The 18524-nt window shown below is 35.7% G+C and overlaps 1 protein-coding gene across 3 annotated transcripts in view; it reads left to right on the top strand.

Moving 5' to 3' along the window:
• LOC107316088 (adhesion G protein-coupled receptor A2) overlaps window positions 1-18524 on the top strand; it is a 247657-nt gene that overhangs the window by 27994 nt on the left and 201139 nt on the right. For all 3 annotated transcript variants that reach the window (XR_014948908.1, XM_015867228.3, XM_085555214.1), the window contains exon 2: window positions 14655-14726. Coding sequence is in view for 2 of the 3 variants with exons in the window: in XM_015867228.3 (XP_015722714.2) it covers window positions 14655-14726 (72 nt within the window). In the remaining variant the exon portion in view is untranslated. The remainder of the gene's footprint in view (window positions 1-14654; window positions 14727-18524) is intronic.

Raw genomic sequence — 18524 nt, 5'->3', positions numbered from 1 at the left:
GCCCTGTATTCTTAGCCAAGAAGACTATCACAAAATAAAAGTAATATTAGTTCCAGTCCACTAAAACCAGTGAGAGAAAGCTTGACAATGGAAAGTAACCTTTGACATTCAACAGCATTCAAAAGACACTTTGCCATTTTAAATATCTGGAAATCTATTTCCTTAAAAAAGCAAAGAGATTACTGCTGGCCAAGTAAAATATCTTCCAGTGTAAGGGATGATACGTTAATATATCCTCTAGAATGCATAAAAAAGAGCACAAAGTAATGGCTTTTGCTTTAGTGAAGCTTTCTTTTGGCTCTGATTGTATGAAATGCACACGCAAAAATATTCTTCTGTTTATGGCATGATAACTGTCTTCAGATACATGTGTACCACAGTAGGTGGCTGTTACCTTGTTTGTTGCTGTAGATGTAAGAAAGATGAAAAGCAATTTAAAACTCCAACAATCTTGACTCTACTGAATCCCTAAATAATATCTGAACACCTACATAATAGTGTCGGAAAAGTAAACATTACCTTTCTTGGAGTGATTGGTCTGACAAAAGAATGTTTCTGAGTTGTGCTCCTCCAGCGATGTATTGCTGAAATGGAGTTAAATTTATGCATGGAGTCTTTGCAGATAAAATGTTTCAACCATAGTAACAGCATCAGGAAATCTATTTGCCATTTATTTAGTAAAGGAGTTTAAAGTCCATGCTATACTAAGTACTTTATTATTTGGCAGTAATTCTATAGCTTTTTGGTAAGATATGCTTCAGAGCCAACAATTCAAGTACTCTGCTGAGAGAAGTGCCCTCCAGGAACCATGGACACTCAAAATGATGCTGCTTGATGAGATCCCCAAATCCTTACTGCAGTCCTGACTTGCTAGCTGGGGAAAACTCTGAGTGAGTGTGAAAGTCCTGTTCTCAGTCATCAGCAGCTCCCCGACAGTTTTCCAGTGCCATATTGATGGGCTTGTACCCAGTTCTGCTGTTACTTGCATGCTCTCACAGTCCGGACTTCCTTCTCTTTGCAAGGGAGGACTTGGTGATTCTGAAGGCTTTTGGTGAGAGGTAAGGCTCTTGGTCCAGATGACACAAACGGAAGGGACTATGGAGGTAACTGCCTGCTGCTTCCTGCACAGAGAACGTAGTTCCCTTGCTATTTCAGGGCTCCAAGATCTGTTTCAGTATTTGCTTATGGTATTAAAAGTTTGAAGGAGGGGAAATTCATGTGCTTAGAAGTCAAGAGTCAGAGTTTGGAAACAAAAAGTTTTAAACCAAAACCCAAGTCCCTTTATTGTATGTATTCCTTTATTTAACTAGCCATTTATTTATTTATTTATTTATTGAAGCTATAAGCTGCACTTAGGGCAGCATTTTATTTTTACATTCACAATAGTTAGAAAATTCTTGATTTAAAGAGAGTTAAAAGTGACAACCAGAATTCTTAGGTGGAGATTAAAAGGTGTCAAATCCCTCAAAAACTTCATTTCCAGTCCTGTCATCTTGAAACAAGATGCATTTCATATATACAGAAACAATATTTGAAAATGAAAGGAGAAGAAAATTTGAGCACAAAAGGGGAAATAATACTGCCACAGGCAGACAAGTCACTTAAATGCCTTAAGCACAGTTTCAGGTCTATCAGTCATATGGGAGGCTATCATTATATTTCTATGAAATGCTTTCAGGCAATCTTTTATTTTTTTGCATAAATGTTAATATTGCTTAGACCAGAATCATTTATAATTAAGATACTGAGCTGTTCTTACTGTTTTTTTCCTCTGTTCTGTTTTGAATGTAATTGGTTTCTGTTAGGATAGATTGTGCAAGGGAGCCACTCCATGTACCTGGCTGTAATTAAGAAAGATTTTAATTTGTATCAGGTTTGGTGTATTTTATTTATTTTCAATTATTATTATTATTACTATTATTATTATTTTTACTGAGATTAGGATGAAACATTGTAGAAGAGTAAATACTTCTGGCATTAAATTCTACACATTATGCTTTCTGTTACAATTTTGAAAGCATTTACCTTTGTAAATGAAAATATGCTTTTACCTAATCTTCAATACACTCTGTTAATTCAGCTCTTTAGATGAGGTTTTCTGATGTGTTTTAACTTTTCTGTGGCACTTATTTATGCTAATTTAAAATAATCCCTAATCTATGTCAGTGCTTTTTTGATATTATGTAAGAACTTGAGCCTGGCAGAAGGTTATACATCCTCCTCACTTTTCAGAACACTGAAGAATGCATTACTCTTAACATATCTTGCATGTGGAATGAATCCCTGAGGTATTTATTTCAGGTGTTATTTAAGGACCTGCTGCTCTTTATTAAATGTTTTTTTTGTTTTGGGTTTTTTTTTTTTTTGTTTGTTTTTTTTTTTTTGGGGTGGTTGGTTGTTTTCGTCATTCTACTTCACTTGAAGCAGGTCACGCTGCTTTTCTAAAGTACCAAATTTCCAATTTTTTTTCTACTTCTGGAGCAGTTTAATAAGTAGATGATTAATTGTATATGTATCAGACCAGACAACCTTTACATTGGTTTATTTTGGTTGTTTTTCTTCGTTAGTACCCTAAGTACTGTGTCCAGTTTTGGGCCCCTCATTGTAAGAAAGACATTGAGGTCCTGGAGTTTGTTCAAAGAAGGGCAACAAAGCTGGTGAGGAGTCTGGAGCACAGGCCATATGAGGAGAGGCTGAGGGAGCTGGGATTGTTCAGTCTGGAGAAGAAGGAGGCTCAGGGGAGACCTTATTGCTCTCTATTGCTACCTGAAGGGAGGTTGTTGTGAGCTGGGGGTTGGCTTAATCTCTCCTGTAACTGGTGATAGGACTAGAGGGAATGGCTTCAAGCTGTACCAGGGGAGGTTCACACTGGACATTAGGAAACAATACTTCTCTGAAAGAGTGGTCAGGCACTGGAATGGGCCCAGGGAGGTGGTGGAGTCACCAACCCTGGAGGTGTTCAAGGAATGTTTGGTCGTTATGCTGAAGGGACGTAGTTTAGGGAGAACTGTTGGTGATGGGTGGATGGTTGGACTGGATGATCTTGTAGGTCTTTTCCAACCTTGGTGATACTGTGATATGTATGAGTATCTGCCCTGCTCATTCTGGGTTTATTTTCTGCCTTTTATTTCTTCTATTTTTCCTGTGGACGTTCGCTGTTTTTATGAAAATGAGTGCAACTAGTCTCACTTAAGCAACCTTTCTTCATGTCATTTCAGGCATCCCTGAAAGATGCTATTGCTCTTATTATTTATTCAGGGATCTGAAGACATTTCTGAAAAATGAATAAATTACACTGTCATCATTTTTTAAGAAAACTTTGAAAACCACTAAAAGAAATGAAAAAGGAAACCATTAGGATTAACTGAGCTTCATTTGACACAGCTGTGATAGCTTCAGGACATGATTCCCTACAAAGGCTTTGGAATTCCTTGTGGATATTGCTGCCAGAGTTTATTACTGTAAAAGTGATGCAATCAAATACTGTAGAAGTAAATGTCTTAGGAGCCACTTGGCAGAAATGCACCCTGTAAGGTAATGCTGAATACTTGCAATCAAGGATCAAAAAAGGTGGTTGAATGAACTAAACCGTAACTAATGTGAAAGAAACAAAACAAGATAGGAGAAAGTTTCTTGTCTGATAGAAGTTGGGTCAAAGTTTAGGTGGGTTTTTGTTTGTTTGTTTTTATTATTTATATGAATGTTTTGAACAGTTGTGTTGAAAGCTTTATTTCAAAGATTGCAGATATAACTAAAATGGAAAGAACATCAAATATTGAACAACACAGCCTTGGGAAGATGGGAAGATAATTTTAAGTACCTGAGCTGATAGATAGCGTTTGAGGCTAAGATTAAAGAAAGACAAACCCTAAGTAAGACTCTGGCCACTTTAGCTTAGAAGCTGAGAGGTAGGTGCACTGGGAGATGATTGCTCCTGTTTGTTACATTGTGTGAGCACTGCTTTCCCAAACTGCTTAGGGGAATCTTAGCTTTTAGGTTGTTTTCTTAAGGTAACCATACTGCCCTTGGCCAATGCAAAATCCATTTGCAGGGTAAGAAACAACAGTGTTTAGACTCAAAAGCAGTACTTTTATCAAAGCAAACTGGATCTTCCAGCTGTTAATTCAGTGTACTGATTTGGCACATCATGATATATATTCAAACAGAAATCAAAAGCTGAAAGCCTGATTATTGCTAGAAGATAACATAAAATGTTTGCTTCTTACTAAGTTTATGCTCAATATATAGAGTTTTTCAGCATACTTTCAGCATAGATAGGATTTTTAGTGTGATCTCTAAGTTAGTGCTGGAAACAAGATAAATTTGATACGGATTGAAAGTAAGGCACTTTTAAATATATGTTCTTTTGGGCTCATTTTTTTCTGAAATGGGCTCTGATGATCACAGTTCTTTTTCATTGTGATGTCTGAAGCCATAGTGGTAGGGTCCCATCACAGGTAGTCTGTGAGCAATCTGGATGGCTGGGCATCTCTCTCTTCTGTCTATGGAAAAGGTCAAAACCAAAGTGGGCATGTTGCCAAACATCCTGATTTGTCCTGAGTAGGTCTGGTGTCCCTTCCTACCTAGATGTTTTCGAGATAGTAAATTAGTTGTAATTAGACATGTGTTTCATTTTCTACCTCAACTGTATGCTGTCCTGAATCTTGGTTTTTAAAACTATTTTTAAGCCATCACCAAAGAACTGTAAACTAATATGATGGCCTGTGTGCATTATGCAGGGATTGCTGGTTCTCTGGATTAAATATGAATAATCACCACCTGTTTCAAATTTCAGGATCCCAATCTGGCTGAACATATACTGATAGTTATCTACAGGACCTGAAAAAAACTTCATTGTCACTCCCTGTTTGCTCTTAAATTTCTGCTCCTCTGTCCTCTTTGAAACCATACAGAGCACTGAAGAAGAGTTCTGATGTGTAGCTGTAATGGCTGAGGCAAAATAGAGCAAACAATTCAGATTTAACAAACTAGCTCTTTAAAATGTCTCCTTCTGAGAGGAGAGTTTCTCTTAAAATTCACCTAGGAATTATGTCTTGTTATCAGATGAGTTTCTTTTCAGGTTTTTAGTTTTGAGATATATTACCCAAAGGATACAGAATAAGTTTTGTATTTTATTGAATTATCAGCTTACATATATTGTCATTTAAGAAAGTACTACTGAGGATATCTTTTGTAAAATACAACTACAGCCCCAGCAGAACCTATGAGTTAGGATATAACCATTATAAAAGCAAACCTGTTTGGGAGGAAATCAAAACAAATTAGTACAGTGAGAAACTTTCACTGTTTTTCTGGGTTTATATTCAGCACTTTTGCTGTTTATCTGTTGGAGTAACTGAGACATGAATTTATTTTTTTTTTAAAACCATCCCAGTCATGTTTTTCAGAAGCAATCTGGAAGCTCTTCAGAATGCTGTTACAGAAATACAAAGGTGGCAAAACTGGGAAAAGTAGAACAGGTGTTTCAGATTTTAAAAGAAAGGTGATGGGCTGAATAAGAGCAACCACGTGGAAAAGAAGCTGAAAAAAATCTTGTGAGGGAAATAAATTGAAGGTAATATAAAAAGTGTATTAAACAAGGGATGATGACTCAGGAATTCTTAATCCTTTTTCAGAGTAACAAAGATTGGAATGCTGATGGTTATTTGACTAAGCTCTATGTTTCTTACAATGAATCACTGCGGCAAATTACTTGCAGTAACCTTCATTTTGAAAAGGGGATCTATCCTATACGAACTCCTTGGTCCCACTGAAATAAGTGTAAAAATCCATGTCCTACAGGATAAAGGTATGCCTCTCTGACTCTTGGCTGTCTCATTGATGCTGGGCACGCTGAAATACTCAAATCTGCAATGGTCACTCACTTGCTCCTCCTGGTGTTTGCACCACTGCTATTGATGAATTGTATGAAAGTATGGCTGGCTAAAATATAAGGAAGTCTTCCCACCATAATGCCACTTATTTCAACGAAAAGCTAATTATTCTCCTGTAAAGGATGACTGGCTTAAATTAACTTTCATATTACACTGCCCCAGTGAAAAACTTATTTTTGCTTATTCTATATTGGTCTTACTTTTCTCATCAAAATACATTTTAAATATGTGTGTGTGTATGTATTCAGTAGAGTCTATGCAGTGAACCAAAGGCTAAACCAGCTGCAACATGGTGTGCAGACCCATGCTGTCATGCCTGCAAATGCTTTCAGAAATAGTATTGTTGAAAATTCAAAGAAAAGAATTTCCTTCTCATTGTAGAGATAGTTTTAAATAATTCCTCCCTTTTGTGAAAAAAAAAATAAATGTTGACAATAGAATCTTTGATCTTCAAAAAACAAATGCACTTATATTTAATTAGTGTGAGTAGTACTTCTAAACTCAGTAGGACTCACCACTGAAAGTTAAACACACACTTCATTATCTTGACTACAGGTTGTGCATGGGGTAGGTGTAGCGAATTTTGAAAATTCAATTTTCAAAAGATGTAATGGAAATGCTATCTTATCAAAAGATAATGTTACCTGCACTCCAGTTAAAAACATCTTAAAGTGAGATTTATCTAGACAGTTTAATGATGCTATAAATCCATATACACATAGGAATATAGTAATGGTTTATCATGCTTTCATATCTTCAGCACTTCAGCAGTCTATGATGTCAGTGAAGTAGGACTGCAGTGTTTTATTATGTGTACTGTTTACATCTCTACAGATATCCACTAATTAAATATTTTCTAGGAGTTGAATTTCTTGAGTACAGCTGATTGAACTTGAGACATATAATTATTGTATGATAATTGAAGTCACTACTGAGTTGTAGATGTGACTTTTACATCTTAGTTTGTATGGAAAATGGGCTTTACTTAGAGGATCATCTAGTTTAGAAATTTGCCAGCGCTTGACAGAAATCATAAGATAGATAACTGCATTTATTTCTTGCAGTACTTAGAGTCCTATTAGTAATGCTTTGATTCCTGCTGTTTCTTTTCCCATTCAGTTAATGAATATCACACTGTAGTGGAGGGAGCACGCTTCTAAAGCTGGGAGTTCTTTAACTCTCCCACTGTTACAAAATCATATTAAGATTTCTCTTTGAGAATGGCCTTCCTGCTTCTTTTAATACATTAATACCACTGAAACAGTATTAGAGAGAGCATGACTTGTGTATCCTGCTATGGATGGTGATATTTTGTTTTACTGTTCAGTTTCTGATGTTGTTTACACAAAAATGCTTTTGAGTATGATTTTTAGTCAACTAAATCAGTTGTTGCTATGATTTACGCAAGAACTCTTTGGCTTAGTTGTTTTGAATGTGACCTGGCAGCCTCTTGCATAATGCAAGAGGTCTATTGGTGAAAAGCCACAAGTTTCTTCACTGTTCAAACAAAAATAAGAGTTTCACCTTATATTTTAATTTTCTGAAAGTTCGCTGCTGAGCAGTGCTTTGTGACGAAAGCAGTATTGCATTTCCTTAATGTGAGTGATCAGATAATAAGCCTCATATTAGGAATGCTCTTGTTTCTTGTACTACATTCTATCAAGTGTATGACAGACAGCATTTCTTTGCACATTTGGAAGAACTTTCACTCAAATAATTATCTAGAAGGAAATTTCTCATTGCTTATAATTCTTTCACTTCTTTTGCTATCAAATAGTGTGAGGATCAGGAAATAACATTCAATTGATACTGTTCTGATTGGAAGCACAATTAGTACTCTGGAGTTGCTTTGCCTATAGCTGTTCACCTTTTCCCACCACTTGTAACACTGCTTATCTAGGCTTAAAGGCAATTTTGATTATTTTCTGTTTTCTCTAGTACTGGAATAAAACCATCTGGAATTAGGGGTGCTAACTGGCCTGGTCTTACTGCTTGCATGACTCTTGTTAACAATAGTGACAGCACATATAGTTTATTTTGAAAAAACAAACAAACCCAACCATAACATAACGACTGTAATTATCTTAGTTAAGAGAGATGTTGCTTGAGACATTTATATGCATCTGTACCATTCTGATTACTTCTCTTGATGCTTTTTTTTTTTTAAAAAATTAATTTTGGATATTCTCAAATTCAGACTTTATAATAGGCACTATGAATTACTGTCTTAAGTTCTAAGCATGCAGACGGTTATATAAACTGATAACACTTTTCTACTTTTTACAAGTTTTAGCTACTTTTTCTTTGCTTACCAAAATACATGCTTGTCTGCCACACCCTGTTCATTTGGTGAGCTGTCAGTTCTGTTTTTTGGGCATTTTTTCTCTTTTCACATATTCAATCACTTTGTTAATACAGCTTTTCTCCCAGTATGGATGCATACTTCTGATGTGATGTGCTGAAGACTTAAGTAGTAGCTACAATTACTACTGGTATTTTTCTGTTGAAAGCACCTTTACTTATATATACATAATATATATATAAATAAATATAATAATATATATTTTTTTTTCATGGTGCATCTCTCAATGAATTATACATGTTTTGGTTTACCAAGAAGAGTTTTAAAACCTTATAAGTTATTTTTAATTTTAAGCTGTGGTATTTCAGTATAAACAATTCCAATTTTATTTTGACACCATGAAGTACTATTTTCACATGTATTTCTCACTACTGTGCCCAGGTGTTTGTGGGATGTCTGCACACATACCTTTTGTATCTAGCCACATAATAACTCAGAAAAGAAAGAGCTTATGGTGTTACATGTCTACTGTTATCAGGACACCATGTAAAATGATTATTATTAGTGCATATAGGGTTTTGGTTTTTTTTTTGGTTGCTGTTTATATTTTGCTGTTTGTATTTTATTTTATTTTTTTAATGAAAGTTATTTTGCTCTGCTGGAACTGAAGTTAGTGTATAAGTGTAGTGGAAATGCTAAGTCATGGCCTGAAGCAGTGATGGAGCACCTGCTGGGAAGGCAGGGCCAACCTAGGGGAGCTCAGGTGCAAACAATGTACCTGAATGACTGGAAGGAGTGGAGCCAGGATCCACCCCTTCCCAGACCTCATTTAAGTGTTAGCAGTGGAGGCAGTAGTATCTTGCTGGATATCCTTGCTTACATGAGGCCTTCCAAAGGTATGTAGATTTTCTTTTTTTGTTTCTGCGCCTGCTGCTGCATTTGGATGCATTCTCATTTGCTGCAGCTACAGACTTAGCTACTCCACTGTTACTGCTGTACTTCCCATCACTTTAGAGTGTTACAATAAGAGAAGGTGCAGAACTTGAAAAACAATTTCTTCAAACAGCCTCTGCACAGAGGTCCCAGACCTACTGTCTTTGTTGGCTGACCATTCTGTCTTTTGCCAAATTATCTTGGATATCCACCTAGCGCACCTTTTTAATCTATGAACGGGGAAAAAAACAGTGGGAATTAAGAGGAAGTACACAGCAGGGGCGGGAGGGTGTACTTCAGTGTACCTTCAACTGGGCTTGGAATGCACTGTAAGTGAAGGAGCTCAGAGGAGTTCATTTTCTAGATGCTGGCTGTTCAGCTCATCCATCAGCTAGATACAGATCTGGTTTAAGCCTGGTCTGAACTGTTTCCTAGGTTGCTCAGTAGAAAATCCAATGCAACTTGACATTTTCTTAATCTTCACTTAAGAAAAATAAATAAATGTATTTTATATTATCAGAGGAAATGCATATTTTCAGAAATGAGTCACTCTTCCTTCTATGTTCAGTATGCATTTGGGAACAGCATGGTCCATCTAAATGTTTTGTCTTTCTTGGGCCTGTTTATCTGAAATGGGGTTTTTCCATGGGATTCACTGCTGCATGAACTTACGCTGTAGGTTTTACTGAGTGGGATGTGGTATCATCTCACTGTAGAGGACTCAGATGTGGAATTTGTTTATTATGATGAATGAACCTAAGTCCATTGACTTCAAGGGCATGACATAGAGATTCTTTCCCTCTGCTTGAGTAGCTGTAGGTGAAGTTTGTTTGCATTATGCTTGAGAGTTTTTTATTCAGTGCAATTTGAAATGCTATATTAGTTTTTCTAGATATATTTTATACCTGAATAAGAGTTTGTTGCATAGGATTACATCTCCCTGCAGGCTTTTTTCAGACTTTCACAAAGGCAGAGCTCATGGAAAGCTGTTTAAGATAACGGTAGTAAGATTTGTGTTTGATTCTAAAGAATTGACCAGAAAGGTATTCAGTGAAATGGGTTGTGACTCATTAAACATATTGGCCTTGAATCTCAATTATTTGTATGTTGTTTTTTTTTCCACCATAGTTGCTTTCTCTAGAGAAGAGGGGAAAGAAAAAGGTTTCCATGTAAACATGAACCTTCAACCTTTATGTGGGTAAAAAGGAAAAACTGAATGACTATGTTGCTAAGAGGGCAATGATCTGGCCCAAGGAGACAGGGGGCGCCAGTTGGCTAATTATCTCATAGCAGTTCCTTTGTGCTTTTGGATTGCTTTCACCACTGGTTCTCATATCTTCCAAACAAATACTACTGCTGCGTACAAGTGAGACTGGATGATTTCTTTCCAATGCAGTAAGAATGAAACAGCACATAGCCTTGTGCTACGGCCCACCAGAGAAGTGTATTTGCATCATATGTAGATAATGTGCTCTAGGGTGTAGCTACAGGTCATAAGAGGGTGTTTGACAGATATCCCTTCAGAGTCTGTGGGGAAGGACAAACCTGGTGTAGAGTTACTGTCTTCTGAATGCTGTCCCTGGGGCACATGATCCCTTGGAATGTCTTGGGAGAAGGAGCTATAAGATGCAATTATTGAAATTCAGTAAGGTGTCTGGTCAGGTTAGTAGTGCTTCCCAGTCCTGTTTTAGTGAGATGGATCCCATGAGGTGTAGGACTGAGAGTACCATCATCTGATATGTTCAGTTTAAATTTTACCTTCTAGTTACTTTGGGTTTGGATCGTGACATATATTGAATACTAGAGTTCAGCTTGAAAACTGAACTCTAAAATAAATACCTTCACAGAAGGCTTCTCAGGGAAATGATTTATTTATTTTATTTTTAAAAGAAAAGTAAAACATTGAATGGAATTTGGTTTAGGAAAATAGCTTTGCTGGAATAAAGAGTGCTCATTTTCTCAGTGTTTCTCTTCTCAGAATAAAATATTTATAATGTGAGATTCTTAACACATGGCTAGAAACTGATAATTATTTTAACCAGCTGCCTAGCTGCAATGTGTTGCAATATTTATTTTATCATTGTGATTAAATGACATGAGAAGAAAAAATAAGGCAAGTGAAAATGCTGTGAATAAATAAGATGTGAGAAATACTTCATAATAGTGTGGGCACAGCAGTGATTTGTTCTTAAACAAAACAAAATTTTATTTAGTTATTAAGTGATTCATTTTAGATGTGTACCTTAAAAGTACTTTTAACCACATCTGGAAGTGATCCAAAATCAAATACATGAATAGCACCTTTTCCTGGGTGTTTATCCAATGAACTTTTGTGTTTCTGTTAGTATGTAAAAAGGATGTTATTTTTCCTTAAATTTTTGTAGATCACTAGTGACATATCTTGTAAACAGGTGACTCCATTTAAAGGAAATATGAAAACTAACATTATTAATTATATTTCTTAGTTTTTGTGTATATTCAGTCTCTTTTGAAGAAGTAATATACAAAATTATTCAGTGTAACTTGAGCATCAAGAGTCAGGGCTACAGTTTTACTAGGCATTGATTCCTTGAGAGGGTATCTTTTCATCATCAGTAGTTAAGCCTTGTTTCTTTGTTTGCATAGCAAACAACGTAATTTTCCTCCCTTCTAGCTCCAACCCACAACATTCGTCCTCAGAAAGGAAGTTTCATGATTTGCACTAAAACATAATAAGTGATTAATTACTCTATAAAAATGATGCGATTTATATTTGCCAGGGATACAGTTTTTCATATTCATGGAACTGCTCTTTAGTGCAAACCAAAATTCATTCTGATAACAGCCTGTTTGCAAGCTCTTGGGCATGACTGCTGCTAATTAAAAGCAGGTGAATCCTTCCTGTTCAACAGACCAACAAGCTCAATGAAATGTGGGTAATTTATATTAATTGTTAGGGAAGAATTATTTTTTTTCCCCCACAGGTTTTACTGGAATGTTAGGTTTCTCTAAAGCCATGATTCTTTCACATTCTGAACAGAAAAACAATTGTATTTTAACTATAATATCCATACTACCATGTTTATAGAACCTGCGTTTTAGTTGGCTGTGTAAAGAGAAGGCCCTGAAGGAAACCTAAGTTTTGAAACCTGATCTCAGTGTGAAAGTTTATGTGAAAGTCTGGTGCAAAGATCTGAAAGAGTTACTTTAGAAACACAAATCTATGTAGGTATGTTCTGTTATATTTTTCAAGACTTCCATTTCATTTTTCTTAAGGAGAAATTGTGACTCAATGAGATGGCAGTATTGCAAAACATGAGCCATGCTGCTGTGTTTACTGAGTGTTCTTTTATGATCTGAGTGTTCTGCTAAAACTTGTTTCTTATTAGATAAAGAAATGGGGAGCTATTTTATTTTGCTATTTTGAGTTTATTTTATGTGAGTAAAAGATACTGCTTTCTGTCTGTGTACATGGAGGAGACCTGGAGGTGGAATAGGAGACATGCTGCTGAATTGTGGGGTTTTCATGGACTTGCCAGCGATGTTCAGATTGCCTTCTTTTTCTAGGCACGATGAACAAAAGTCTGGGAAAACAAATTGGCACCATGAACGTTTTTCAAAGACAGAAATAGTTGTATCTAAGCCAGAGGAGAGTTCTGAAGTACATGTATCTTTGCAAATCAGACTATGCAGAACAGTCCAAATATAATATTTATACCTAATGTCATTGTAATAGACCTCAAAGATGGTCTCTCTGTAACATGGTGTATAACCAAATGACCCAATACAAAGTGGAATTCAAGATGTTAGTCTTTGTAAGCCCAGCCAGTTTTTATTTTCAGACTTTGTTTTTTCTTAAATGATCCAAGTGCAGTGCAGCCTCAGGGGATAAGAACAAGGAAAGAACAGAATGTAATAATAGAAAAAATTATGTATCTGTTTTCTTGTGTAGATGTTTATAAATTTAATGCAAATTTTCAATTTAGTTGGTCACAGTGTAGGTACCTGTAAAGTTTTTTTTTTTTTAAAAAAAAAACCCAACAAAAACAACAATCTGACAGATAATGGAAATTTGAAACAGGTTGCTGCCTTGTGGTCTTGTCATTCCTAAAACATATTGTAGTGGAGTTGTTAGAGAAATGCATACTTTTTTTTAGTCTGAGAAGAGGTGGATTTTGTGAAATATGGTTTCCTAGTTGATGACAGAATAATGCCTGTGTGTAGTGGGCATATCTGTATTTTTTGGTGATAGAAATAGGATTCTGTGTGCTTTCAAATACTTTGGTTTAAGTGTTTGTCTGACCTCAAATCGCCACAAGTGTTTTATAGTGGCCTGTTCTGGATTGTAAGTAATGCTGCCCAAACATATTCACAAACACCTTTGTATTGGGCCAGATTAGCTCCTAGCTCAAAACTGACTTGCTCTGCTATTCATGCCTTCTGATAGCGAGTCATAAAAATTGCATCAGGTTATTTGTACATGTCCAATTCTTGCTAACATCTTAAGTGTCCTGTATCAGTAATTATATTGTCTCATTGTCAGTGTTGTTGTCTCTTGTATGTAGACTTGAAAGTTGTTCTAAGACTCATGTGATGCACTAAAGCACTGTTTATAAGTAATAGGAAATACTAAAAGCCAGACAAGTTAAGGTAGGCTTGTGCAACAAACGTCACAAAAATAAGAAGTTGAGACTTAATCGAGTTTGCTTGCTGAGAGCTTAAGATCTCTTTTGAAATCTTGTTACTAGCTTTATAACAGGCAATGTCTCTTATTTTGAAGTTGTTTTCTGTCTGCCACTAAAATGATAGAGCTGCATTGGAGAACCCATTTTTTAAGCATTTGGAAAAAGATTTGGTAGCAGAATCTTAGATCTGTATTAAAAATGATTTATTAGACTTTGAAATCAAATAATTCTTCTCTTGTAAAATGTTAATAGATGGCATCTTCAGAGTGAGTTGCATGTTCATATTGTACTGCTTCTGAAATGTGGTGAAGGAAGACACTAAATTAGGATCTCTTGTGAGATTGACAGTAGGAATAAGAGCTATTTTGCACATGTGCTTGATGGTTGTGAATGGACAGATGAAGCTGAATTACTGAATTTCTACTGTACAAAGTATGGTGTCAGTCTCTGTATATCCCTGCTGTAGCAGCCACTGAAAAGTGCCTGGATTGTTTTTCAGTCCAGTGGAATGGTTTTTAACGTGTCTCTTGCTTGATCAGCTTTTTGCTGACTGGGAAATACAACAAATATCACCAGTGAATCGGCAAGTGATGTGGGGACACTTACCAATTTCATACTTTTTCAAGTGGCAACCAAAGTTCATTTGTTGATGTTCTTGAGAGTGCATTTATTATTTAATAAAGAAGAAACTAGCTGCTTAAGAAAATGGTAATCTTTATGTACTGTTATGATGGGAAAATGCAAATGGAGCAGAGAATTTTCTGATTAGTATTTTTACTGAGCAGTCATTTACTGTAATTACATGTTTTTAATCAGTAGAATTATCATGTTCCATTAACCAATTTTTTTACTGACTTCTAGGATCCTGAGTAACAACAAGATCTTGTGGTTGAAGAATGGCTCTTTCTTTGGACTGAGATCCCTGGAGAGACTGTGAGTAACTGATCAGCCTCTTCCTTCTTCAGTTAAAAAGTCTTCATATTTTGAATGTAAAAGCAAGCCTTGGATAACAAAGTTGAGATGTTCTGAACTGTAATGTACAGTAGATTTTCTAAGCAACTGTCAAGTTGAATAGGAATGAGTGAACGGGGTGGACATGGAAAATACAGGAAGGCACTAACATCAATTTGAAACCAAAATAAACATCTAGTCAAAGACTTGTACTACACTGTGTACACTATCATGGTGAAGACTGGTATATGTAATGGTAACACTAATGTACCTGACACATAGTTTGGGTTGTTTAACTCAAAGGTCTCCAATAGTTCCATTTTTAATTCTATTTTAGACAAGGAAACTGGTCAGCATTCCTCACTAGAGCAGACAATGACATTGACAAAGCTCTGTGACTGTGTGTTTGTAGCCAGTGTTTGGAAGGGCAAGAATGATATTTCCTTCTAATCTGCTCAGAGGCAACCGATGAATTAGGAAGGAAACATTTAGAAACTTCAGTGAAGTAAGTGCTATTGTAGTAACACTGTTTTCTCTGTGTGTAGATCACTCATTTGAAAATAATGTTTCCACGTCTAAAAGTCCATATTTAATATCTATGGGGAACTTTACTGCTGCATGTAAACTATGCAATTAAATTATACACATCTAATTTATCTCCTGCAGGTTAAATTGTTTTTGTTCCTTTCTGATAATCTTTTATTATATGGACCTGCTGATGCAAAGTAGTTATGTTGGTGAATTCATGAATTTGTTCTGTGACGCATGAATGATGATTCCATATGCAACAAATTTCCAAACACCCCACATTTATGTGAATGAGAGCTAATGGTCTCCATTAGAAAAAATAAATTGTATAGTTATAGATGTAACAAATGCTTCATTTAATATTGGCAATATTAAATGCTATGGGATGAATAGTACTTGTGATGTATAGTATCTACTCACTGGTGATCTTTCAGTTTAACAATGATTGGATGTTTGTAAGGATGTCTGCAAATATTTTAGAGGAAATCTGTAGTGAGGGATAGAATTACAATTTAGTAAATTAAATCCTAAGATACTGCAAATTGTGTTTAGAAGTACAAGCAAATATTTCCTCTGCATTTTTTCCATATTTAATTTTTTATTTTTACACCTCTTCTGACATGAGAACTTCAAACAAAGATGTGTATGGATTCATAATGAGTAAAAATTCTGTGTCTCAGTAATAGTGCTGAGCATGTACTCTTAAAATGTGTATTAATCATCAGTTAGGGAAATGTTTTCAACCTGAAGAGACAGTGCAAACATTATTGAGAACAGTACAAAACAAAATGCCTTAGGTGTATAGCTTTAAGTATCATCACCATCTAAACCTTAATTTTATGGTATTGATTTCTACTTTTTTTTGTAACAACGCTGCAGATGAAATGAGTCTTGTCTCTGTATATGGCGAATGCTATTTGACCATGATGCTAATACAAAATCTATAAGTTGTCCTTGAAGGCTAGGAGTGACATTCTCATCAGATTCAGATGCTCTCTGTTGCTTGTTGTCTGTCCATATGCACTTCTCATAAATGCCTACAAAGGACTAGTTTCAGCTTGGGAGTTAGAAATGGCTTGAGTAGTCTTCTATGAGGTGTATGTAGTGAGTATGGATGAACTACCTGTGGATGTGTGCCCCTAACTCTTAAACAAAGGTTTCCCCACTGTATTTTGTATATTCATGTGGTACTTCAGGTGCTTAAGATGGAGGATCATGGCAGCAACTGCTGGCATTGTTCATGGCTTGTCAAAGTAGACCAAAACAATTTTTATTCCTTGCCTTAAAGGTGAGGTGCAGAGTCCTATGAAATATATTAGCAGGAAAATCCAGTTGATTTCAGTTCACAAGATCATGTGCTTAGAAATGTGGATGTGCTGGTGTAAGTGGTATTTGTTCAGTTTAGGTTTGCACTCCTTGTGGTCTTAATGGCAACAGAAATTTAGGGAAGCGAATGCCATAGAGACAAGAATCATGCATGTCAGTCATTCTTTTGTGGTTACTGCGAACTAGAAAAGCATTAGTTTATGTGGTTGATGAAATAATTTAACATTTTTCTTGAAAACTTTAGAGGAGAGGTAAAGTTTTTAGTGGAACAGAGTGACTTTGTATATTGTTCGTTTGTTTGTTTTTCTTGCTGTTTGTAGCACTAAAAACTGCTCTTTTAGCGAACTGTTTCAAGCCATACTCCAAAGAACTGGTGAACTAGTGACAACTTTCACCTTGTTATTATACTTTCCAAGACATGTCACAACAGGATTTGGATCCCAGAAGTGTTAGTTCTCCCAAGCCCTGATGATTTCCTAGCAGTGTTTTGCCCAAGTGAGAAGTTGTGCTGAGCGATTGCTTAAAATGAAGAGTTCTAGTTTGAGACTGCTGACAAGCATTAATTGTTTACAGTTGAACAGACTGGTCTAAGAGTAAAGCAGTAGCTATTTACCTAAAGACCGTGGTAGGCTGGCATATTGTGCATGAAGCATGTTACTTATTTATTGTAGTTATTATTGTAATTGGATCTCGAGTTCTGTTTGCTTCTCCAGGCTTCTCAAAATACTTTTTTAAAAAAACATATCATTAATACTGAAAGTTTTCTATTTTAAATTGTATTAATTTATATTACTACTGTGAAGGAAAACGATATTAGCTTTTATGGTGACCAGCCAGCTAGGAATAAAACCCCACAAATTTGAAGATACAGGTATTTACTTTGTAGTAGTAGAAAGATAATATATTTACTAATCCTGTATTAATATTAAAAATGAAACATTTGATAACATCTATAGTAAAGGTTATCTAAATTAAAATTATCAGAGTATGTTTATGAAATATAAGCTTTCCAGTAAAAAAGCTAATAAAAAATGCTTTGAAAAACCCTACTTCACAAAGGGTGCTTTTTCTGTGTTCTGTGAGCGTGCCCAGTGACTCACAAGAATGCTCTGTAGAGGTGGCACACTCTCTCAGCACTCAGCTCAAGTTTTCTGAAACCCTTGTGCTCATTTGTAAAGGTTGACTCACAAATGTGCTGTAGCATCTGGATCATGATGCACCTCTGTGCCTCTGGGTTTACTTTGTAGTCTAACTCAAAAGAGGTGAATACTATTACTTAAATACCATTTGGGAATAGAAACTTTCTGTAAACTTAGGTTTTGTACTGTACTCAGTTACATGGACTTTGACTACTCCCTTTCTTTTGGATGAAAATCAGAAGTATGGGTAGAAAAATAAACTTTTTTGAAGCAAATGTAGTAAGCAAACTGTTAACACCTTGAAGCCATTTCTGTGGTGCACCCTGGGGAAATGGCTTGATATTCAAGGAACTCAGAGTTCAGTATGGATATGAAGATTGTGGCAAAGACTTGCCAACTTATAGTAGTTTCAGTTTTGGTGAGTTCTTTGTTGGTATTTACTGTCTTATATTCTTATGAGATGCACTGATCTGAGAAGGACAGCATCAGTTATCACAGTCAAGTAAGTTTTTCATACGCTTTGAATACCACAAAAGAATGAAAAAGCAAGTTTTCCAAGCCATGAAGCAGTGATGTGCTCCTTTTAGATAAGCCTCATCAATTCAGAGGCTCTCATATAAGTAAGCGTGATTTTGGAGAACGTGAATAACTGTGTGTCTATGTAGATTGAATAAAGTTCAGTCTTTAAGAAAAAGTTCCATAAACTGAAACAAGATATAATGAAATGGATTTCTATTTTATAAATTATATTTCTTTTTATTTTTAATTTATTGCCTGTGGGAATAAG

The sequence above is a fragment of the Coturnix japonica genome, chromosome 8 (genome assembly GCF_054131305.1).
Source record: "Coturnix japonica strain WE chromosome 8, WE-NBRP24, whole genome shotgun sequence".
Taxonomy (NCBI): Eukaryota; Metazoa; Chordata; class Aves; order Galliformes; family Phasianidae; genus Coturnix; species Coturnix japonica.
Note: the sequence above shows the minus strand (reverse complement) of the source record. Positions and strands in the feature narration are given on the sequence as shown.